Below are 25,025 nucleotides of genomic sequence, written 5' to 3' on the forward strand. Positions count from 1 at the left end.
ACACTTCTATGTATACGTGTGCCAAGTTTGGTAGTTGTAAGTCTAACAGTCTTGCCTATTATTATTAAAGTAAAATATTTTCGATACTCATTAATCTGAAATTACGTATACTTCCAAGGATTCTTTTCAGCATAACTTCTCAATCAAAATGCATTTTGTTTTAATGCATCAATGGATTTTTGTAAATTAAAAGTTATATAGTTATGTATAAATGAATGTAATGAATAGAGTAAAAATTAATTTTTTTGTAGATTTTTCTTTCTAAGTCAGTATGATAAAATTATATATGTTCTTGTTAAAATATGCTTATTAAAAGAAATATGTTGTAAGATAATAAACTCTTGTTACAAACTAAAGCAGTTTCCATTATTCTGTTGTATAATCTGCATATTTGCAGTAATAATGTATTTAATCAATTAACTGACCTGATCTATGGCATTGAAAGAGTGCACTGATAATAATATAATTACAATAAATGTATATATATGAGCCATTTTTTAAAAATAAACTTCTGCTGTCATAATATTTCTCTATTTATAAATTCTTACTTCGTATCTTTTCCATAATTTCTTTCACAAAGAAAGATACGTTTTTACATATTTATCACATATAATGTGTGATAAGTGTTTACAATGCAATATTGGCACCTGGAGGGAAAAAAACAACACAGGAATGATGAATTATTTTAAGCTATTATTTTATAATTAGATTTGTATTTGTATTGTAATATAAAGTTATAATTAGATTTGTGTTATTATTTTTAATCGAATAATTATTAACTGAAAACTAAAAATGGTAAAGAATAAACATGCCAAAAATTCAAACAATGTTCTCTAAGTTAAAATGCAAAATGAACAATGCTTTATAATATAGTAAATATAAACATTGGTCAATAATCTTTTGCATAGTTAAAAAGTTCTACAAAACGCTTATCAGAGTAGTACAGTTTTTTTTTCTTCCCATTTTTAAACATTTCTCAATTTTAACTCTCATCCCCACTTTGTCATATTCAGATTCATATTTTTAAATGTATCTTTTTTTGTCTTTATAATAAAAACAGAATTTTTTTAATGTAATCCAATCACCATTATTTATACTCTTAACAAAGAAGTTTATCTACTGTAAAAATAAAATTTAAATGAATTTTGAATAATTTATTCAAAAGTGCATAGTCTGTGTACTATTATTCAATGCAGATTCCAATTTAATCTGTATAGAAGATATACACAGTTAAAGAATCTGAATTTAGAGAACAAAACTATTATTTCTAGTTGCAAGAATATTACTAATTTTGATAAAAATAAATCTGATATTAATATTATGCAATTTATTTTACAGAGGGTTGTCCCCAATCTTGTAACAAGCATGGTACTTGCATAAAAGTAAATGAAGATTGGCAATGCAAGTGTGATGACGACTGGTCAGGAGAGAGTTGTAGCATACCATTGGAAAAGATATGTGATGATAAGATAGATAATGATAATGGTAAACAAAAGTTTTAATCTTTAATTTACTTATTACATATTTTAATATTACAGTCATTTTATGCATGGCCTACATATTACATATTTGATTTCTAATTCCCATCGATTTGCATTTTTAAGTAATGAAAAATCACTTATTTGAACATCTAAGATTAGAGGATTTTAGCAAATTTTATGCTTCTGCCTTACTTTTTGTTTTCTCTTGCCTTGATTAAGCTTCTTTTGCTGTTTATGAAAATTTGTAATATTTCATTCATTTATTTCACATCAGCCTTCTTTACTCACTCTAACAGTTTTTTTTTTTTTTTTTACATTGAATACAATTTTATGACATCAAATTTTTTATTCTATTTATTAAAGATAATCAACTTAATGTTAGGATTCTTTTAATTAGAGTCTTAATATTTTGTTAAAATTTATTAATCCTTTAACTCTATAAAATTGCATTTTATTTAAATATTTTTAAAAGAGTATTGTTTTAATATTATATATATGTATGCATGTAGAGACATGTTTACCTGGCTCGAAAAACAGGCCTCTACTAATCGGATTATATATCAAATCCAATATCTCTCACGGGCCCTAGGGGAAAGCCCAGTTGAGATGAATGCTTAGAGATGGCTCATATTACAAGAATCACACACTCATTTAACATAAATGAAGTTAATGAACTGGACGAATAGCTGGGCCACTTTACATCGATGAGCGCTATTACATTACTGAATACAATTTTAATGGTGGGAATCAGATGGCTTCTTATTGGCTGTTGAGTGATGACGTGCACACAACCAGAATGAAGCTCCGTATACCGTATATATATATATATATATATATATATATATATATATATATATATATATATATATATATATATATAATTTATCATTCTCTATCTTTCTAACAGTTTGATTTAGTTGATCATATATTTGAAGTTTTTCAGTTGTTTGTTATTTATGACGTCAAAACAAAAGCAAAATATACTATGAATGTCATTTAATCACATCAGCCTTCTATTATTTTAATATAAATAACATTATAACTGCATCCAGTTTTTAGTAATTAAAAAAATGTTAATAAGAATTTGTAATGATTGAAAAATATTTTGAGTTAATATATGAATTAAAATGAGGGTTTTGAATAAGAATATCATAGTGTGGAAAATTAAAAAGTAATAAATTATTATTTTAATCATGTGTTGGAATTTAATTTTTTAGTTGAAATTTCATAACAAGCTATAATATTCCTGAAACTGCTGCCTGAAAACTGATTGCAATGTATAAGTCTGATTATAACGTAATTGTAAATTTCAGCCAATAGTATCACTTTGTTCTTTGAAAAACAATTGACGATCTGCAAACTATTTCTTACTTTTTAAAATGGACAAAGATATTAACAATGAGAATGATGTCTAGTAAAAAATTATTCTTCTCCCTTTCTATATCTTTTCATTTTCTTTAAACATACAAAAAAAAAAAAAAATACATTTTGAGTCAGTTAGCCAATATATTAAAATTTTATTCACGACTTTTGGTACAAATTTATAAATTTCATTGCCATATTATTTTATACAGAATTTAGCATTTATATATTATCTTAAAGTAAAATTATTCCCCTTATGAAAAGGGAGGGTGAGATTAATGACTAATGATGAGATTTTAAAAGTTATATCTGATTGATTTTCTTAACAAGAATAAATAAACCTTTTTTTTTTTTTTTTTTTAATAATTGAAGATCAATATTTCTTTCAGATGGTTTAATTGATTGTGCTGACAGTGAATGCTGCAAGTCCAAAGCTTGTGAAAATAATCCTTTATGCTTTTCATCGCCTTCTCCATTGGACATTTTATTACGTAAACAGCCACCTGCTGTGACTGCCTCATTCTTCCAACGTATGCAATTTCTCATTGAGGATGGATCTGTTCAGAGTTATGCTCATAAAACTGCATTTAATGAGACGTAGGCATAATTTTTTATTGCTTTTATTTATTTATGTATTTTGTTTAGGATGCAATGAAAAAATTTCTTTTCCTTCTAAAATTTATCTAAAATGCTGCTTATATTTCCTGTCTTTTTCTAAAAGCTAAATTTTTTTTAACTCGCTAGCATTTTAGATCTATTGATATTCTGTTTGTTAGTTAAAATCCAACCAATACACAATATATTAACTATTTAGTTTTAATTGGATTTTTAAATGTTACAGTTCAGGCTGATTAATGATTTTTGAACCATTAAAGTTTTGATAAAAATTATTCAGGATTTTAATTTTATTCAATAACTTTGTAATACTGTAATGCTTTTATGCTTTTTATAATAACTTATATATAAGAATCTGCTTTAATTTTCTATGAGCTTTATTAATTTTTTCTAACTCTGTTCCCTTATGCTGCTTAGTATGTTTTGGAATAATTTCAATGCCAGGTATGTGATTTTAAATGGTGATTTTTTTCAATTACAGAATACAATTATTTTCTTTGTAATTAGTTTTTATGTATGTATTTGTATATTTTCCATACTTTAACATTCATGTCAATAATTAAAAATTTTGAGATTGTTTGAATATATTATTTTGTTATTCAACTAAATATTTTTATTCATAAATATATGTATTTTAGCCGTGTTGCTGTCATCCGAGGCTGTGTTGTCAGCACTATGGGAAATGGACTGAAAGGTGTCCGAGTTGGAGTTGCTTCAGACCATAAACTTGGATTTACCATTACTAGAGATACTGGCTGGTTAGTAATACTGGCATTTCACTATTTTGATATCATATAAAATTAAAAGTGAATTCCTCATAACTGATTCTCAGTAATTCAATCTTTTTTAAAAATATTTCTATGAGGAAAGACTATATTAAAAAGTTCTTATCTATTAAATTCTTATGGCTCTTGATAAAAATGGATACAAAATGAGAATAACACAATTGGAGATTATATAAGAAAGAAATTGCAAGATAAGGATACTTACTTTATATATCATTACAAAGGTTAAGAAATAAGTTCAGGAAGATTTTTTTTCTTAAATTAAATTATTTTGAAATGATGTGATAATTTTGTATTACATTATTGATTTTATTTAATAAAATGGGATTTAATTTATCTGTGTATAAAGAATCTTGTTAATATCAATTTTGAATTCCTAAATTTAATTTTAATGAGCTATTCAATCTGCACTTAACATATCTCTGAAAATTCTAGTCCATAAATATTTTACATAAATCTTTCATTAACATTTAGAAAACAATAAATAAGCATTTATTACTTTTTTTGTTTCTAGGTTTGATTTAATGGTAAATGGTGGTGGTGCAGTCAATCTTCTCTTTCAAAGAGATCCTTTTAAGCCTCTTGAACACACAGTTGTAGTTCCTTGGAATGAAATAGTTGTGGTGAATAAAATTGTCATGAAAATTAAGGAAGACACTTTGCCTGATTACAGATCAAACTTGTGCATGGAACATGATTATGACAACATGAAACCTGTTGTTTTAGCTACTTGGAAGCATGGCTTTCAAGGTGGATGCCCAGATAAGAGTGCTATTTTAGCTGAATCACAGGTAATTGTTTATTAAACTGTTGTTTGATATAAAGAAATGAAGATGTTTTGTTGAATTCACAGATAATTGATACAAATTGTTCTGAGGCTGCTGCTACCCCAGTTCTAGGGATGAAGCCACTATCACGTCATTTGACTTCTGTGGCTCCACATTTATTTAACAGGTGTATTTTCACAATTTCTTCAAGTCAGAAATTATTTTAAAAATCTCTTCATTAGTAGAATAAAACTTGGCATGCATCTTTTGCCCTTTATTGATAGTTTAATTAATTATATGGTTAAATTGTGAATATAAAGTGATTTCTGATTGAAGACTAAATCTTCTTGAAAAATACAGTAGGACTTCAATTATAAGCATTATCAAAATGCATAAGATAGTATAATTAAACATTGAATGTTAAAAAAACTTTTGCTTTATACCATTCTACCTTTTTTAACTGCCACAATTCATGTTTATGACTTGCTTAGAAATAGCATATAAGCAAGCAAGTTAACAATATTCAGTTTAAAGAATAAGCTCTGTGTTGATCCTGTGTTTTATTTAAAGTTAGTAGGTTGCCTTTATGTATGCAAGTTTTGCACAACCAACAGGACTAGTTTTCAGCTCTAATTAAATTGAAAAAGAATGCAATCAGTAAACATAGTCATATTTTCATAATAAATAGAAAAATTTAAGATAAGTTGCATTTTAAGTTTATTAAAATTTGATATACTAGTTTGAGATTGTAAGGGCTTAAAAATCTCCACATAAATTTCTTAAGAAATTAATTCAGTGCATTTAATTTTACACTTTTTTCATATATAAAATATTTTCTGGTTAAAAGCAATTATCAGTTATGTTCTTACTTAACACTTTCATCCTGAGGGACGAGATAACTCGTCCTCTAATCAATGTTTTTCTATATTATTGTAGCTCATCTTTATATATATATATATATATAAATTAATAACTTAATTAATTTTCTAACTTTCAGTTTAACTTAGCCCATATCAACTTCATTCTAAATATTCTCTTATTTCCAGATTCTATTCCACTTTTTCTATTTAATTAATTCAACATGAGTTCTAAAATTGCTGAATCGGCTGAATGCCGACAAGTTCCTACACTTCGAGTAAAGGGATAAAAAATCGACAGCCAAGCAAATTCTTCTAAAAGATCCCTATGATTCCTTTCCCTGTGGTCGACATGTGTAAGAAATCCCTATGGGAATCTCATGGTACATAAAACCAGGGATAAATAATTTCGTGCTCTTTTTTAAGCTAATCTGCTCTTGTATCATGCTGTGTGCGAACATGCCTTGTCCGCGCCTCTTGTACATAAACATGCCTCCCGGGAGTGAATAAAACGAACTTAAATATTCAGTAAATTATGTTTTTCTGTCTTCAGCCACGACTCTGCTTCAAAAATTATGTTTACTTATATAGCTTAGTGCAGAGAGTGAGAAAAAAGTGTGCCATTACCGTGTTGAATTAAATTCTTACAAATATTTCTACTGTTGGTTATGTTATATTATTTAAATAACATTTAAATATGCTTATCATTTAATTTTTTTATTGGAAAAATTATTATTTTCCAAAATGAGCATGAAACTTATTTGAATTTAGTTTATTTAATGTATTTAATATTTGAGTAGATTAAATGAAATTAGAAAGCTGTACTAATTGAGTAATTTAAATGCTGAACAGCTTATATATCCTTATTCTTATATATTTTAGGTGGTACAAGAAAGTCTATCCATACCTGGCACAAATTTGCATTTAGTATACCACAGCAGTCGAATGGGTGGCTACCTTTCTACTATCCAACTAAGGCTAACACCAGATGAAGTCCCACCAAGTTTGCGATTTATTCACTTGAAAATATCTATTGAAGGAATCTTGTTTGAAAAAGTCTTTGAGGCTGCTGCTGCCATTAAATTCACTTATTCTTGGGACAGAAGAAATATTTACAGGCAAAAAGTTTATGGAGCAGCTACTGCAACTGGTAAATACAATATAAAATAGTTAAATGCAAATTTCTTTTCATTTCTATTTGTAAATTTATCATATAATGAAAACTTATCGGAAAAGAATATAACTAAAATTGCATCAAGTTAATTAAATAAAGCAAAATGTTTTATTCAGGGAAATTCTATGTAGTTTAAATAACTTTATGACAATAGGTTAAGATATTATTAAAAATTTGTAATTAGCAATTAGTTGTATTCAGTTTGTTCACCTATAGTCTCTTCCTTTTTGTAAATTTTATCTATGTCTGAAAAGATAAATAAAGAATGCATAAATGTTATTAAAATAATTACACTCTTACGCATATTTTTGTTTTGATGTTAGTTGAGATTTTTCTTATAAACAACCACCAATATGGAAATCATAATAATAAACAAATGAATTACCGAAAAAATCATACTGTTCAAAATATAACTTTCCTGTTATAGCATGTCATAGAAATGCATTGAAATGATTTGCAGATTAAAACTTTTTAAAATAAATTTTTGGTTGCCTATCATGTAAGTTTTTGCAATTTGATGGGGGCAAAAATGTATTGTTAATAATTAGTTTAAGATTATACAATCTATTGTACTGTATGTGTTTATTGATCCTATTCATCATACAAAAACTACTTGCTTAATGCTAAAATTAATTTTCTGATATATGTGTATTTTATGTCAGTAATTATGTATATAAAATCATTTGAGTTCAATATTTTATTTGACTAAAATCTTTACTATGCATTTTCCTCTTTTCACAGTTTATGTGGGATATGAATATAGTTCCTGCCCCCATGTTATTTGGGAAGTACAGACCACTCAAGTTAGTGGACATGATATGAGTATTTCTGAAATTGGAGGTTGGAATTTGGATATTCACCACCGTTATAATTTCCATGAAGGTATCTAAAATGTTCTTTTATTTACTGCTTTGTACAGAATTTTTCATTAATACAAATATTTCAGTACTATTATTGCTAGCATAAATATATTATAATAAAATACATTGAAATATAACAATTTTTATAAAATGCATATTATGCTAGAAAAAGAAATGAATAAAAGAATGGAATGATTTAACAAGATTTTTTCTGGCCTATTACTATGCAATGAGTTCCAATATCATCCCATTGTGAAAATACTTTTTATATAATTTTTAACCTATATATATCATATATAGGGATTGCAATACCGGACCAAAATTTCGATACCGGTATTCGGTATTTTTTAGATCTGAATACCGGGATACCGATTTTAATACCGGTATTAGAAATTTTAGAAAAAGAAAGAAAACACAGATTTTTCTTTGTTTTATTTGCCAGTTTTATAAGAGAGTGCAAATATCACAAAAAATAATATGTAACTTATAAATTATAACAATATATAATCACAAAAAAGTAAAGGAACAACTTATTTATTTAAATCACAAAAAAAGTGTAAAAATCACTATTCAGTCTATGGCACTATTAAAAATCTTTGAAATGTGATCTTAAAAAACATAATACATCAATTGTACTGTCTTTAAGCCTAAAAAGTAATTTTGTGTAAAAATTGCCAAATATCGAAAACTCTCTTCCGGCATCTACGCTAGTTGGTGATTCTGTTAGCAATGCGCGATATACTTTTTCCATTACCTCTAAATCCCTCATCTTCAAATAAATCGATTTCTCGTCGGAGGGTTTTGGATATAGATGATTTCTGTATTGTATTTTGGTTCGTTGAATTTTTTTTTTTATTTATTTATCGCTAATTCTAATTTTTGTTCAAGAGACAATTCCTTTTCACTATCGACAGTAGTGTCATCATAATCTTCGATAAATGAAACGAATTCTTCTGAATGTGGTTAGGTTTGTGGGTAAAAAATTTTAAGAAAATTTAATATAAACTTAATCAGATTTGAATTGATTATTTTCTTTTCTTCTTTTTCATTTTTATTTTTAAAATCATTATAATTATGTAAATACAATAAGACATTTTCTATTTCGGTATGCCTTTCTTCTGCGCGATTTTTCAATGTAATATATAATTCTTCACATAGTGATGTGTGCTGTTCTTTCATGACTGCAACATGAAATTTATAGTTGCATTAGATGTTAATAAATTAAAATCTCTCCGACATAATGCCTCTATAGTCAGTTTTATTGGAAGTAGAGCTGATATAGTTCTGGATATTAAGTCGAATTCACTATCTGAAAAATTAATTTACAGGTTTAAGTCGATTATTGCTTTTTGGATAGGATTTCTAAATTTCAAAAATCGTTCCCTCATTAGGAGTAAACTGTTCCAACATGTCTTAGAATCTATCATTAGCATATATTCTGTTTTATTTTCAGTTAGTATATATTTTTGTAATATGGCATTTTTTGCAGGGGAACGTTTAAAAATCTTAACGATTTTTCGAACTTTATAAATTAAAGGAAACAATTCTTGATGGTTAATATTTCATCCTCATTAGCAATATCATCTTCAACAATTACATTGTCATTATCTTCATTGTCAATATCACTCTCACTCTTACTCTCCTCAAAGTTGGAATCCGAAGTTTCTATATCCACAGTATTTGGATTCTTCTGTTCTTTATTTTTTTGGTATAATACATCCCTTACTCCTAACTGAATTTCATGTGCATAGCACAATTGCTGATTTGCACCAATCAACTTGCCAACTTTTTCATAACTGTTGCTCCATCAGTCGTTATGGATACAATATTTTCTTTCAGGGATAATCCATGTTTCGCTCATTTAGATTTAAGCAATTAATTAAGCCATTAATTAGCTAATTAATTTCGTCCTTTAGGGAGACATGAAAACAAAAACGTATACTATTTTGCTATGTTCTCGATACCTGTACATATAGTGGAGACAATTTAAAAAATTTCTAGTAAATACCGAAAAACCGGTATTTAAACTTGTGAATACCGGTATAACAAAATTGTACAAATGGCTCAAAATACCGGTATTCGGTATCCCGGTATACCGGTATTGCAATCCCTAATCATATAGTTAGGTATTACTATCATGATATGTGGACACCAAATATGAGATAAATTTGTTTTGTTAAATAGAATTATACAATCATATTTTTATTTAGAATATATACTATGATTAATAAAACTCATATATTTTGTTTAAACAGTGAAAGACAAAAAGTCGGGCTGCGGTATCATGCCTTAACTTTATTATTATTATTTTACCTTTTAAATCCTTTTCTTTACGGAGATGTTCAGAACTTGGGAATTCCTGATTAAAATTTTAAAAGAATTTAATTTTGGAAATTTAGAAATAGCATTACTTCTAAAAAGATGTCTTCATAACAAGAAAATTGGGGGGGGGGGGGAATGCATTGAAATAATATGGATTTATGTATTGGAAATTCCTTTTCTCGGGTTGATGAATTTATTATGCATCTCCTAGTAAAAACTAAGTTTATTTATGTATGTGGATGTTTGTATTTCCTCTAAACAATATGCTCCCTCAAAAAAATTCTGAAACAAGTTCCTAAATTGTTGTTGGTTTTAATCCTATAAATAATTGTAACATAATAAAATAGTAAATTTTTTATTCTACAAGGGTATATCAAAAAGCCACATTATTTAAATTGTCTCTGTGGGATTTGTTACTTAATTAAATATTTGCAATTTTTAAAAAATGAAAACATTCTAATTAAATAACGATTTATGAGTGAACATGCATTTATGCTTATGCATGTCTTTCTTAGTAGTTTTGTACAATTTTTTGCATTTCATATTCATAATCACTTTTAAATCAATTCATAATAATTTATTCAAATAACAGTTTATTTTTGCATAATTTCATGAAGAAATTTTTCATAATTTCAGGTATCCTTCAAAAAGGTGATGGAACAAATATTTACTTGAAGAATAAGCCTCGTGTTTTGGTTACTGCAATGGGAGATGGTCACCAGAGACCAATGCATTGTCATCAATGTGATGGTGTTGCTAAGAGACAAAGACTTTTAGCTCCTGTGGCACTAGCAGCAGCTCCAGATGGAAGTCTATATGTTGGAGATTTTAATTTAATTCGCAGAATTTCTTTAGATGGGCATGTGACAACTGTAGTAGAACTTAGGTATGCTCTACTACTTAGTAATTAAATTTTTAAAATATATGTTTATTCTACATAAATTAACAATTAAGCCATTGCTTAATAATAATAAGATAATAAACTAATAAGTAATTAAGCATTACTTAAAATTAAAATCCAAATGTATTTTTAGAAATTTTACTGGATGAAAAGTTTTATGTTATTTCCTCACAGTTTATGATAACCTTACCATAAATGGTACAAACAGATATTATTTTGAGAAATTGGATTTGTCATCACAAAATTTCATTCATGCTGTTTTGAAATAAAATAATTTATTTCATTATAATTTTGTCACTATTTTAGAACTTAAACGCTCATAGCACAGCAATGCTGTTAATTCTAAACGTTTATGAACAAAGTAAAATGTGTGTACAAGATTTAAATATTCTAAGGTGACTAATTGCTTATAAATATTTATTGCAGCTTCTGGACTACCTTAACATTTGTAAAATCTGATATATTTATTACAATATACTAATACAATATCATTCAAAATTCACACTTCTATTATGAATTTTTAATGCAAAATGTATTTTTTTAATGAGAAGTAATATGTCATTTTATTCAAATTCCAGAAGTATATTTCTTCTGCTTATCTTTCCATAAAAAGATTTCTATTTCCATAAAGCAAGTAGCAAGAATTTTTGTTTGTTTACATTATAACAAAGAAAAAAAATTATTAAACTTTTTTTAGATCAAAAAATGTATTTAGGAAAGAAAACATATTAAATATTCAAAGGTCAATTTTTACAAAGCATTAAAATTATTTTATTCTGAATCATGTCAGCATGGAATATGATGTTAAATATCAACAGCAAAAAGGGTATGATGTTATGGTAATCATACATCATGGAACTTATATATCCAATATTATTGCATGATTTACTTCTAATCAGTAAAAACTATACTAATTAAAATATTTTACAAAAAAATAGTTGATTCAATTTTTGATGATAAATTGCATTGTAATGTAAAGGATAATTTGGTAAATTCCATAGCATTAGAGATTGATTTGTGTCATCTTTATCAGATGTTTGTACTTCAAAACAATTTTCAAACTCAATTGCTGGGGGGAAAACTTAATAAAATTGAGTGATTAGATTTAATAGTGTTAATGTTTATTATTGCTTGTTGTCTAATCAATTTTTAATATTATTCTTAAAATTTAATATAAATGGCATTTGTGTGTACATAACAGTTTCTTAAGTTATTAGAATAAATTATGCTTTCTCTTTTCAGTGCTGCTCAAGTGGCATACAGATATCACTTAGCTGTTGGTCCTGCTGATGGGAAACTGTACATCTCTGATCCGGAGAAGCATCAAGTTTTCCGTGCTATTGAGTATATGAATATTCCCGATATTAAGAATAACATTGAAATAGTTGTGGGTAGTGGCGGAAAATGTCTTCCAGGAGATAAAATGCTTTGTGGAGATGGAAGAAAAGCTAGAGATGCTAAATTAGCATATCCGAAAGGTAATTTTAAATATTTACGCATTTCCTTTTCGGTTTTGTAATCTCTTAGTACAGAGATAAGAAAAGAAAGACAAAAGAATATCTCAATTATTTAATTTATAAATTTAAAAGATGTATTTCTGACTATTAAAAATTATTTGATTGACCCAGAATTTCCTTATCGCCTTGCTCATACATTTAGTTAAAATTCTTGAAAATGAAATGTTTATTAATAATCCCTGTGTAATTTATTGAATTATTTATAACCCAAACATTAAGATACTATTTTTGAAATCATTAATACTTTGCTAGCACATTTTTTTTCTTTCTTCCATATTATTTGCTATATTTTTAAATAACAAAAAATTCATCATTTTTTTTTTTTATTAATATAAATTGAAGTACATCAATTTTTATAAATATAAAATGTTTTTTAGATTCAAAAGATCATTATTCCTTGTATTCAAATTAATTTTTTTATCTAGCATTCTGAAACAAAAATAAAATACTGTATATGGATTTAAATTTAAGGATTATTGATTTTTATCGAAAATTTGTTGTCTTTTATTAGGATTGGCAATATCAGCATATGGTGAAATTTACATTGCTGATGGTACCAACATAAGAATGGTGGATCGTAATGGTATCATACACACAATTATTGGAGATCACTATCATAAAAGCCATTGGAAACCTTTCCCATGTGGCAGAACTGTTTCCTTATCTCAGGTGAATTTAAATTATTTGTATGCTAAAGTATATAAATGCTTATATTTTTCAGCTGAAATTTTTGTATTATGTTATGTACTTTTTATATATGATGAGATAAATATTTCAAGCTATAAGTTTATTTAAAAGTAGTCAAAACGTTTTATTGGATATTTTAATATTACATGATATAATTTAATAATGTAAACCTCCTAATTTGATCTTTTACTGTTCCCTTAATTTTTTCTACTTTTAATGTATTTTACTTAAATGTGTCTTTCAGTATGTATTTAAAATAATGTGTATAATTGGATCAGCTGTATTGTGTTTTTAAAAAATGTTGATCTTAGCAAAATCAAAATGAAGTTATTTGAATAAACAGATTCTCTTACTCTTATTTAATAATAAAGTTTAGCATTATGAGTAAAATCTATGCATTGTCTTATTTATCAATATTTTATTAAAAAGCTGTCATTGTTTCAATTTTTATACTTCTAAATGTTTCAGTTGAATCATTGATAAATTTTACTTTTTATTTTAGGTTCATCTGAGATGGCCTACTGAGTTAGCCATTAATCCATTAGACAATTCTCTTCACATATTGGATGACCATATTGTTCTTCGTCTTACTCCAGACAAGCGTTTGAGAGTTGTTGCTGGACGTCCCATGCAATGTCCCATACTACCTCCATCTGCTGAAAAGTCTGATATTGCAATTGAAAGCTACTTGGAATCTCCTCAAAGCATTTCTTTCTCTCCGAATGGAGACTTGTACATTGCAGAAAGCGACTCTCAACTCATCAACAGAGTACGAGTTGTCAGCAGTGAAGGCAGAATTATTACATATGCTGGTGCTGAATCCAAATGCAGCTGCCTGGACATCAATTGCAAATGCTTTGATGAAGACAATAACTTAGCAGCCAAGTCCCAGTTGAGCACAATATCTTCTATTGCAATTACCCCAGATGGCTGCTTGCACATCTGTGACCAGGGAAATTTACGCATCAGATCAGTTGTAACATCACTACCGAAAGCAAATGAGCTTGGAGAATTCCACATATATTCTTCAGAGACTCAAGAAATTTATATCTTCAACAGACATGGGCAACATACAGCTACCAAGAACATTCTCACTGGAAAAACTATGTACTTGTTCTCTTATAATGTCAACACCAGTCTTGGAAAACTTAGCACTGTGACAGATGAGGCCGGGAATAAGATATACATCCTGAGGGATTATACTAATCAGGTGAATACTATAGAAAATACTCAAGGTGGCAAGTGCCAGCTGGAAGTGTCTAGAATGCAAATGCTACATTCCTTTACCACTCCAGATAATTTCAAGACATCTTTTGAATATCAGGGTAGTACAGGATTGCTTAGGAGTAAACTGGACAGTTCAAGAAAGGCATACGTTTTCAACTATGATAATTATGGTCGGCTGATACATGCTGTTACCCCAACAGGCCAAATTATTCAACTTATTTATAATCTGAGCATTAAAGGAGCATCTGTTACTGTCACACAGAATAATAAGGAGATTCTTTCTCTGCTGATAAGAGGATTGGATGTCACCAAGAGCACTGGTAAGCTCATTTTCAGGCCTTTATCTTAACCACTTAACTGATTTATACATTGATGAATTAAACTATTGTATTTTTTAGTTTATGTAATAAAATCAATTTATTCATTGGTGCAATTTTATATAAACTATGTCCATGGTGATCAATAAAGATTGCAAGAATGCTATGCATTGCTATGAATGCTAATTGAATAAATAAATTTTTAAAAAGCACTAATCAAAATATAGACTAATTAGATAGTGATTAACCCCAATGATTTTCTTTACTAACACTTTCTCTCTCTTTTCTTTTTAATTGGAAGAAGAAATATTTTTTAAACCTTTTTCTTTTAATTGGAGCACACTTTTCCTCCTTGGTATATATTATTACCATATAGAACAATCAAAATTGATTTTATTTAATTAAAATTTTAACTTTTTTCTAATTTATTCCCAAACATTACTTCATGTTTGATGTTTTATTATTTTTTTTAAAAACCACTTTATACATTTAATTTAATAATTTTTGTTTCACAATTCTATTGTAATTCTAGTGGTGTTATCAATGTATAGTTATTATTAATGTTTATGAAGAAATTCTAAATAAATATTAAGAATTTAGGAGATTATATATATATATATATATATCAAACTTGTATTTCTAAATTAAATATTTTCGCCCATGATCTTAATTATAAAAACATGAAATTACTGAGATGTGCATCAAACACTATAAAGTTTCCATCAAACACTAATTTAAAATCTACTGCTGTGTAGTTTAATTATTAAAAAATTAAAATATTTTACATGTATAACCAAGTAACTTTCTTTTCTACAATTTTAATTTTGTATTTCAGGTCTGATGCAACAACGTATCACACAGTTCCAAGATGGAAGTCTGATTCTTTCATTGGATGATTCTAAGATTATTGAAATGGAAACTGTCCCTAGTCCTGTTATTACTGATCAGAATGAAGTTTTGGGTGAAATCTTTCCAGTTCCTGCAAAACTGAAAGCAACTCTTAGTGATGATGTGGTGCAGAGATTTGAGTGGAAATATTATCTCAGAAGAGAAGGAAAGGGCAAGAATCGACAGATTACTCAAGTTGGGAGAAAAATGAAGGTAAGAAAACATAAAGGCATATTGAATTTTGTTTTCTATATAAAAATGCTATAGAAAGAATATAAAGATTATTTGTGAGAAGGGGTATTGAATATTTTTATTAAACAAAATATGAAATTTAAATAAATTATCAATTTTACCAAGAATTAATAGATTTAAATTAAATAAATCAGTTATATTTTACCTTGCCTTGGTTTTTGGCATTAGCAACTTGCAGTGTGTTGTCAACATAAGGAATACCAAATAGTAGCATTCAACTGAATGGATTTATGCACTTTTTATGATGTTTTCTCATTTGTTCTGTTATACAAAGGAAATGTATAATAAAACTAGAATGTCTTAATTCTTTTTCCTTGTAAAAAATTAAACTACCAAATATATTTTCTTCAAATTTTTCCCATGAACGCTATGTAGCAGAAGGAAGATTTTAGTAAACTTCTGTCTTAATTTACTATCCAGTTAATTAATTAAAAATTAGATATGAACAATACTGCACAAGCATGGCAGAACTCAACATATAAAGAGAATTTAAAATAACTAAAACATGAGGAAAAAATAATTTAAATAAGATTTCTTTTGTCACCTTAATAACAAAAAATGTGCTTCAATATTTCTTTCCTTTCAAAAAGTAATTTAAAATTGATTGATTGCTTTTTATGCAACAATGACATAGATAAATGAATATGATCAAGTTTCGATAATGGAGATTTAAATTTGCAGTTCATATTCCATGTTGCAAACACATATTTAAGTTACACTTGTAATTACTGAAAATTTTATATCATTCTTTAAAAATTATTATTGTTTAGAGTTTTAAAAATCGTTTGGGAAATATTTAAATTATTTGGTGCAACAGATTTTCTTATTATAATTTAGAATAAAACTATAGACAATAAAGAAATTGTGTGTATCATGATTTATTTAAAAGTATATATTTTCTTTTTCTGTGTATTTTACATTAACTTTAGGCTAATAACTTACTTTAACATTTTTTTTTATCAATATTTATGTTTAAAATAATTCTGCTGACAAATTTGAGGTATAAGGATTATTCTAATGAGAATTTAGTGGCAAGTTTATTTTTTAGTAAATAAAATGAAAATAATTTCATCCTTACCAATTAGAAAAGTTATAAAATTTAGACGTAAATTAGAGATTTTATTGGATATTTACCATTTAGTAGTCACATTGATACTGTTGCAGATTTCTTTTTCATACACCAAATTTTATTTTTACAATTTAAAACTTCATTTTTTTTTTTTTTTTTTTTTTTTACGCAGGTAAATGGAGAAATTCTGGTTGCTATAGAATTTGACCGGGAGCAATACAGTGAGATTGTGTATGACAAAAATCAAATTCCCCTGGTCACTGTCCACTTTGATGAACTGGGAAGACCAACACAGTGGCAGCCAAGCCAAAATATAACACCTGTTCAATTGAGATATGACAAATTTGGTCGTCTGGAACGATGGGAGAGAGGGTCTCTTTCTGAACATTACTCTTTTGACATCAATGGACGCCTGGCTGACATTCGATTCTCAGACAGCAGTGGAATTATGTACAAATATGATGATGGCAAGGCGGCTTTGGTAAGTTATGAATTTTGAATGCTTTAAGAAATATTGATTAATTAAGGAGAAAAATGTAATATGTTAATGTCATCATAATGCTATATATATTAAGAAGATCTTTCTGTAATCAATTTTTCAATAATGGAAAACAATTTGTTAAGTTTCTGTTTTACTTATTCAGTATGGACTCTGATTTTAACATTAGTCTAGTTATGCTCAATTTTTATTTATGTCTAAAAATAGAAAGCAAATATTCAAAAATAATTTTATGTGCTTAAAATATAGGTCAATTCTAGGATCCTAGTGAACCAAGCTATGAAAAATTGATCTGTAATTATATAACATACATTGCTGCCCTTCATCGATTTACTAGAAAATCTTTGTTTAGTTCTTCATCTGTCATTTTATTTTCATTTATCATAATATTAATTCAATTATCAAGAAGAACGACAAAATTAAACTTCCCTAACTTAGAAGATGACTGATGTGGACTCGTTATGTACAATAAATCAAGAAAGATTAGTTGTGTTCCATGTGAAATACACTATTTTTGTGAATAGAAACAGTTAAGAAGAACCACAGGATTCGTATGGAAATTGTTTAGATTGTTTTGCCGCTTATCTGAGACTATGTGTGCTAATTTTTTTCAATAAATCTTTAGCTCATGATATAGAGTTCTGTTGTCCAAATTTCATGCCATTATGACCTATACAACGTCCTCTATAGTCCTTTAAGAGTTTAATTTCGAGAATCCTGTAATAAAAAATAAAAAAAATTCTCTTTGAAACAAAATTATGCCTTTACTCAGGTGCACCCATAATCAAAACGCGCCGAATGGTTCCAAAATTTCTTTCATACTGAGTGAAATAAGTGCAGTTGCATTCTATTCAGGCTACCTAATTTGAAGATTTTTTAATCTAAAGTTGCAGTCTCAGGTTCAAACTCGCTTAGTAGAAGCAAAGGATCGATTACACAATGAATGTGCTAATTTAAAATTAAGTGTTTATAAATATTTCTCTTGAAAATAAATGAATTCTGAAGAATCAATTCTAGTTATTAATATTCCTGGTTTCATTCTCATTCTGTATCATTTTGTAGCATTTTCGTTTGTTTCATTCTTTACAGAAAATCTGCATAAATAATATTTAATTCTATTATATTTTTCTGTTTTCTGAAAATTTCGGAGCGAAAAAGAATTGTGATTAAGGACACATAGTTATCAAAGAAAGATGAAATGCATATAGTTACACTATTTAACCAATTCTCGCTGACTCTGGTGCTTTTAAGACTCATCGAGCGAGATTTTTTGACAAAGTGATGTGTACATTCTATTCATTATCAAAAAGTATAAGCTTTTGAAATAATCAGTGTGAACAATTGCTTTCTGGCTGAATGGTAATGGAATAAAAAACGTATTGAAATTCCAACTTGTCAGAAACTACCATCCTCATTACTGAGAAGCTATTGACTAAAGAACTAAACAATGCTTAGTCGATTATAATTACTGACATCATTCCGTTTTTCCCGCATATTCTTCTCACATGTACGTTTCTATTTTTACTCTCTACGATTTGGTGAACTGAAGAATCTTAGTTGAACGATCTGACTACCAATCTTTAATTTTCCCTTTTTGTAGACAATAGTTTTTGTTTGGTACTTTCTTACTGGATGGGTTGCTTTGCAATGACCGACTTTTTCCTAATTGGCTTCAGCTTGGTTTCAAAAGTCTAAAGTTCAAATCTTTTTTTTTTTTTTTTATATATACAAATAGAGACTATGCGATGATGTCTTATGATACATCTCAGCTTTACTAATTTTTATATTTATATTTTGAACATACTTTTTAAAAATATTCTGAAAATGCAAATTATATGTTGAAGCAATTTTTATTTATTATTTTTGGCTCATTTTGTTAAAATATCCGCCAAAATTTATTTTTCATTATATTTCTTTACAGCCTACAGAAGTGATTCTTCCCAGCGGCAGTCGCTATCTCCTACAATATGATTCCGTTGGAAGTCTTCAGAATATTCTGATGCCAAATGGTCATAAACACGAAATAGCAATTCAAATATCATTCGGATTTTATAAGCAACTTTATTTGTCACCTGGTGTCAAGCATCCATACGTGATACAAACAAATGAATTTGGTCAGATCCTGGTGAAACGGCTTCCCAAGAACAAAGGAAGAGTTCTTTACAAATATAACGAAGGAGGTCTGCTTTCTACCCTGTTCTGTGGACATGAACGCACCGATTTTAATTACTACGATCACAAGTCCTTATTAAAATCCATCGTTAAAACTGCTTCTGGTGTGGAATTGAAAATTGATTACAGATACCATGGTTCACTTTTGAAAGAAGAACGCCATCGATTCAGCAGTCGCAGTGGCATGGATGGCGCCAAATTCAAATTCGTTTACGATGGTCGTTTGTCTTCTGCAGTTGTGGAAATAAACGGCAAAAGTTCGTCAGAAATAAAATACAGGTACAATACTGAAACCGGAATACTCGAGCAAATCCAGCATTTCATTATTCACAGACCTAAAGTCAACAGCATATTCATCCAAGACGAAATGAGGCAATATTCTAAAACCATCGGCTTGGATGCATATGGTAGAATTGTTGTACTTGCCGTTACTCTATGGAATAAAGAGATATATTCTCTGAATTTGGTTTATGATAATCGAAATCGAGTCAAGCAATCCCACATGAAAATTGGACGAGAGGGCACACCTAATGTCTGCAATTATTCTTACACATTAGATGGTTTTATTGAAGAAGTCCAGGGAGCTGACAAATGGAAATATTCTTATGACATCAATGGAAATTTGAATAGTATAAATGATGGTCAACATCAGCTGTCTCTCCGATACGATGATAGTGATCGTTTGTTAGGGTATGGCGATTCAGTTCCCTATACCGTGGATGACAGAGGATTTATTGTTCAGAGAGGTGAAGAAAAGTTCACCTTTAATGCTGATGGACAGTTGACTCATGCATTCCAACTCCATCAGTATGAAGCATTTTATTATTATGATCACAAGGATAGGCTGATAGCTAGGAAAGATCACCGAGGCCATGTCACTCAATTTTTCTATTCTGATCCTCAACACGAGGAAAGGGTCACACATTTACACTATCCAAAAGATGAAATAACATTTATTTACATATATGACAGCAGTGGCCATCTAATGTATATCCAACAGGAAGGTATTAAGTACTATGTAGCCAGTGACCACTTAGGTTCGCCAGTTGCCCTTTTCAATGCAGAAGGTGTCATCATAAAAGAGATGAACCGAACTCCCTTTGGAAGAATGTTATCTGATAACAATCCTGACTTTTATCTGCCAGTAGATTTCCAAGGTGGTATAAGAGATCCACTTACCAACTTGATTCATTATGGTGGACGTGTCTATGATCCTCTTGGTGCTCAGTGGCTTGTTCCGGATTTGAATTCAATGCATAAATTGTTGAAAAATCCATACCAGTTGCATCTGCATCGATTCCATAATAATGATCCCATCAATCCTTTCAAGGAAGCTGATCGTCTAACTGGTAAGTTAATATTTTTTTACTGTATTTAATAGTTAATTTATATTTAAACAAAAATAATCAGTAGATTTATTTATTTTTATATGTAATTCCATAAAGAGATGTTATTTATAGGAAGTAGAGATTAGATTTTTTTTTCTATTTTGAAATATTTTAATGAATAATAACTCATTATTAATTTTAAATTAAAAGGCTTAGAAGTTGGTTTAGAAGAAAAAGAATACACTTTTTTAAAGATGACTAGCATTGACAATAGTTAAATTATCAGGACTGGCCTTGTTGCAATTGAATCAATTTTAATTATCAAATATCTACACTTTAAAACGATGTTTCATATACATCCCATTGAAAATCGTATCTAGACTTTGTTGATAGTTTTTCGATCAAGTATTTGTATTGATATTAGCAATGTCAATAATTGATAGTACAAGAAATATATATATTGAAATTTAAAATTATTATTTTCTATCACAATATGGCAGAAGCTTAAAAAAATCATACAAAGAAAAATGGAAAATCGGTTCTTAAAATTTAAGATTAATTGTGCTAAATATGTATTCACTTCGCTATCTTTTCCTCAGAAGAGATCAAATTAAGATTTGGAAGTTGTTAAACTTTTATATGTTGCATTTTTTTTTTTTTTTTGGAAGTGACGCAAAATTATGTTATACTACTAAACTTGAATAAATTTCTTCCAAGAATTTATTTTTTTAAAAAATAGGCTAGTTGTTTCTCTGTAGCTAATTGCATTAAATTCATGACAGTATTGTTCTCGTAATTTAAAAAAAAAGTATCACTAAAATGCTTCCTTTAACGTCTAAATTCCAATAAATCTTGTTCTTTCAAATCATATTCAATAATATTAAATTATGTCTCAGATATTTAATAAAATTAGATACTTACTTATAAACCTTTCTTTTGCAGACTTGGAAGACTGGCTAGCTGTTGTTGGGTTCAATACCAACAACATTATGTCATCTCATTGCCCTGTGGAAAGTTGCAGCAAAGTTTCCTATCTGGAAGAACGTTCACCAGCCATATCTGGAATCAGCTGTGCCATCAATTCCCTGTCCATGGAATTCCATAAGTTCTCAACTGTTCCTAAGACAGAAGTAAAGATCAGCAACACTTTCCCCCACACTGTCCACCCTCGCCTTACCACCATACAGTCAGTACTTGGAGATGGCGTACTATTGTCCAACCACAATGGAAAAGCTCTGGTGAACACAGTTTCTGATGGGCCAACTATATTAAGGGATGTTGTTGTCACAGTTTTCAATGAGACGAATATGATGAACTTGTATTTCTCGAAGAATGGTCAGGATTCTTTCTTCTTTGTCCAAGAGGATGCCAGCAGAGCACAGAGAAATTGGGACCAGCTACAGCGATTGGGTACCATGTTCAATGTGACCATGCACAATGTGGATCCAAATGAAGGAGGAAGTGGTCAAGTAGATATCAAGCTTCAAAGTCCCAGCATGATTCTGAATATTCGATATGGTACAACTGTGGACGACGAGTACCGCAGGCTTGTGCGCTTGGGAAAACATAGAGCCGTGGAAGAAGCTTGGCAATTGGAGAAAGAACTTGCCATCAGTGGACACAAGAGCATGTACGAGTGGTCTAAACTGGAAATGGAAGAGCTTATATCAAGTGGTAGCATTGCTAAATATCATGGTGCTTATATCCATGATGTTGGGCAATTCCCGGAACTTGTGGACGATCCTAGTAACATTATTTTTAAAAAAGAGAGCTCTCGGAAGAGGAGGAACAGACCTCGAAAGCCAAAATAGGTTCAAGATAAGTTGTATGTGTTCGTTGATAATTTTTAATTTACTGCAGTTGCTGAAAGAAATAACGATGTAACTATTGGTCTTCTGATTTTTTAATGTTTCGACCATGTTTTAAGCAACCTCATTTTTTTGATCACACACTCATTCATTCTGCTGAATGTCCCTTGTGATTCTGACCCATGTTGGGTTAACTGACACTTTCAAGTTTGTACCACCAGGTGCAACTTGAGAAGCTTTAATGATATCCTGTCCGAATTTTGCACATCGACTTCCAAAAACACACTTTTTCATGAGCTACATTTCAGAGGTGAGAGTAAGGTGCACAGAATTTGTACAAAGAAAACGTATAAAGACTTCACTTGTACGAAGAGATAGTACATTGTGTAATATATAATACCTTTGTAATGAGCTATATAATACTAAGAGGTCGAAATGCACTGTGACTGTATAAAGAGATTTCACTTGTATGCTGTATAGGACTGCATAATGTAATTTACTGTGATTATGAGTTTTATGTCGATAGCGTCAGTTGGATACCAAAAATAAATCTTCAATCTCAAGTCAAGATAATGTAGTCGAAAATAACGATTGAGCGTTCATAATTACGTTTTCGTTTTTATCGCAGTGCAATATCACTATTCTTCATCTATAACTGTATGGAAATTTCCCTTTTTCTGTTCAAGCCAATATTTAACAATACAAATATTTCTGGAAAGTTTTGTATTGTAGAGAGAGAACTTGTAGACTTCATTCTTTGAGAAAGCTGAACAAGAATTGACAAGGTTATTTTTACATATACGTAGTTATCTATATATATTGGAATACGTTTTGCCATTTAAAAGTCATCCCGATTTGTTTTTATGACTGATAACTATTGGCTTTTCTTTGGCCCAGTGAACTTGAACTTCTACGCATCTCTTACCACCTATGGACCAAACACTAATGTAAAAAATGATTCTTTATCACAGGATGATTTTGTTGCATGTGTAAATTTCCATCATGAATGCTGTTTTAATTTAGCATAATTTTATTTAATCACTGTAGCAGTCTGGCTTGTCTTCTGCATGAATTGTTGCTAAAAACTTGTAGAACTTAGTCGAATACTTACTCGGTTTATCACTTTATCCAGACAGACCACGTGATTCCCAACTATTGCATTTGAATGACATTTTTTTCGATGAAATTTTGTTTCGAGTCTTTAATTATTATAATCTTTATTACTAATATATGCATTTTATAGTCTATTACTTATACTCTCGGAGTGAAAGAAAGATTGAATGCATATATTTTACTCCCACCTCTGGCTAACACTATCGCTTTCTAAGTCGATGATTAGTTATCTTATATATATATGTGCGTGTGTCTGTGTCTGTATGAATGTCCGACTCCACTTACAAAGACGCTGGTGCTGTTGCACAACCCACAGGGTATACTGAGAAGATTATTCTTTTTTAAAGCTATGATTATTGGAAAGCAAAGCCATGGACTTTTCCACAGATCATTTTTGAATTTGTAAAAAGAATAGTGCACAATCAGGTCTGCAAATTTATATTTGATTGATGAGAGCCATGTATGTTAATAAACTGTATATTAAATTTTTTTAAGAAGTCTCATTTTCAACTGGTTTTATTTATTACTGTAACACCTAACACGCTTTGGTTTACCATTTTTATTGGGTGGAGCCAGGGTCAGATTAAGAAAGCTCTCTAAAGTCTTAACACTCTGACTGCGCCATTCTTTAAAATCACTATTTAGATGCGATGTTTGCAAATAAATTCAAATATTTTTCAAAGAAAGTGAATTGATACTATATGTTACACGATATTAATATAATATATAGAGTGCGTCAGAAAAACCCAGACAAACATTTTTAAATATAACTTGATTAAAAATAAATAAATTAACAGAATATAACAAATAATAATAAGAGTAGAATTTAGCTAATAAATAAATTTAATTTGTTTCAAAGTGGCCGCCTTTTTTAGCGATGCAGAGGCGCAAACGCTTATTGAAATTTTCAGTAATGGGCCGCAAGTCTTCCACCTTTAATTTATCCCATTCCCGCGGAAGCCATTGCTTTAGAAAGTCCAAACTTTTATGTCATTTGGTGCAAGCCCGAGACTCCAAAAGGAAC

The 25,025-nt window shown here is 29.0% G+C and overlaps 1 protein-coding gene across 6 annotated transcripts in view; it reads left to right on the plus strand.

Annotated features, from left to right (window-relative positions):
* Window positions 1-24,490, plus strand: part of LOC129967812 (teneurin-m-like) — a 603,259-nt gene extending 578,769 nt beyond the window's left edge. For 5 of the 6 annotated variants that reach the window (XM_056081934.1, XM_056081917.1, XM_056082048.1 and 2 more), the window contains 15 exons: window positions 1,339-1,485; window positions 3,233-3,440; window positions 3,876-3,902; window positions 4,097-4,216; window positions 4,758-5,034; window positions 6,750-7,017; window positions 7,783-7,923; window positions 10,860-11,109; window positions 12,367-12,602; window positions 13,153-13,310; window positions 13,831-14,875; window positions 15,708-15,973; window positions 17,254-17,562; window positions 19,502-21,101; window positions 22,023-24,490. In XM_056081934.1, the coding sequence (XP_055937909.1) occupies window positions 1,339-1,485; window positions 3,233-3,440; window positions 3,876-3,902; window positions 4,097-4,216; window positions 4,758-5,034; window positions 6,750-7,017; window positions 7,783-7,923; window positions 10,860-11,109; window positions 12,367-12,602; window positions 13,153-13,310; window positions 13,831-14,875; window positions 15,708-15,973; window positions 17,254-17,562; window positions 19,502-21,101; window positions 22,023-22,891 (5,921 nt within the window). In that variant the 3' untranslated portion in view covers window positions 22,892-24,490. The remainder of the gene's footprint in view (window positions 1-1,338; window positions 1,486-3,232; window positions 3,441-3,875; window positions 3,903-4,096; window positions 4,217-4,757; window positions 5,035-6,749; window positions 7,018-7,782; window positions 7,924-10,859; window positions 11,110-12,366; window positions 12,603-13,152; window positions 13,311-13,830; window positions 14,876-15,707; window positions 15,974-17,253; window positions 17,563-19,501; window positions 21,102-22,022) is intronic. The other variant, XM_056081925.1, reaches the window with a different exon arrangement.
* Window positions 24,491-25,025: the final 535 nt, after the last annotated feature.

Source organism: Argiope bruennichi, chromosome 1, assembly GCF_947563725.1.
Source record: "Argiope bruennichi chromosome 1, qqArgBrue1.1, whole genome shotgun sequence".
NCBI classification, from domain to species: Eukaryota; Metazoa; Arthropoda; class Arachnida; order Araneae; family Araneidae; genus Argiope; species Argiope bruennichi.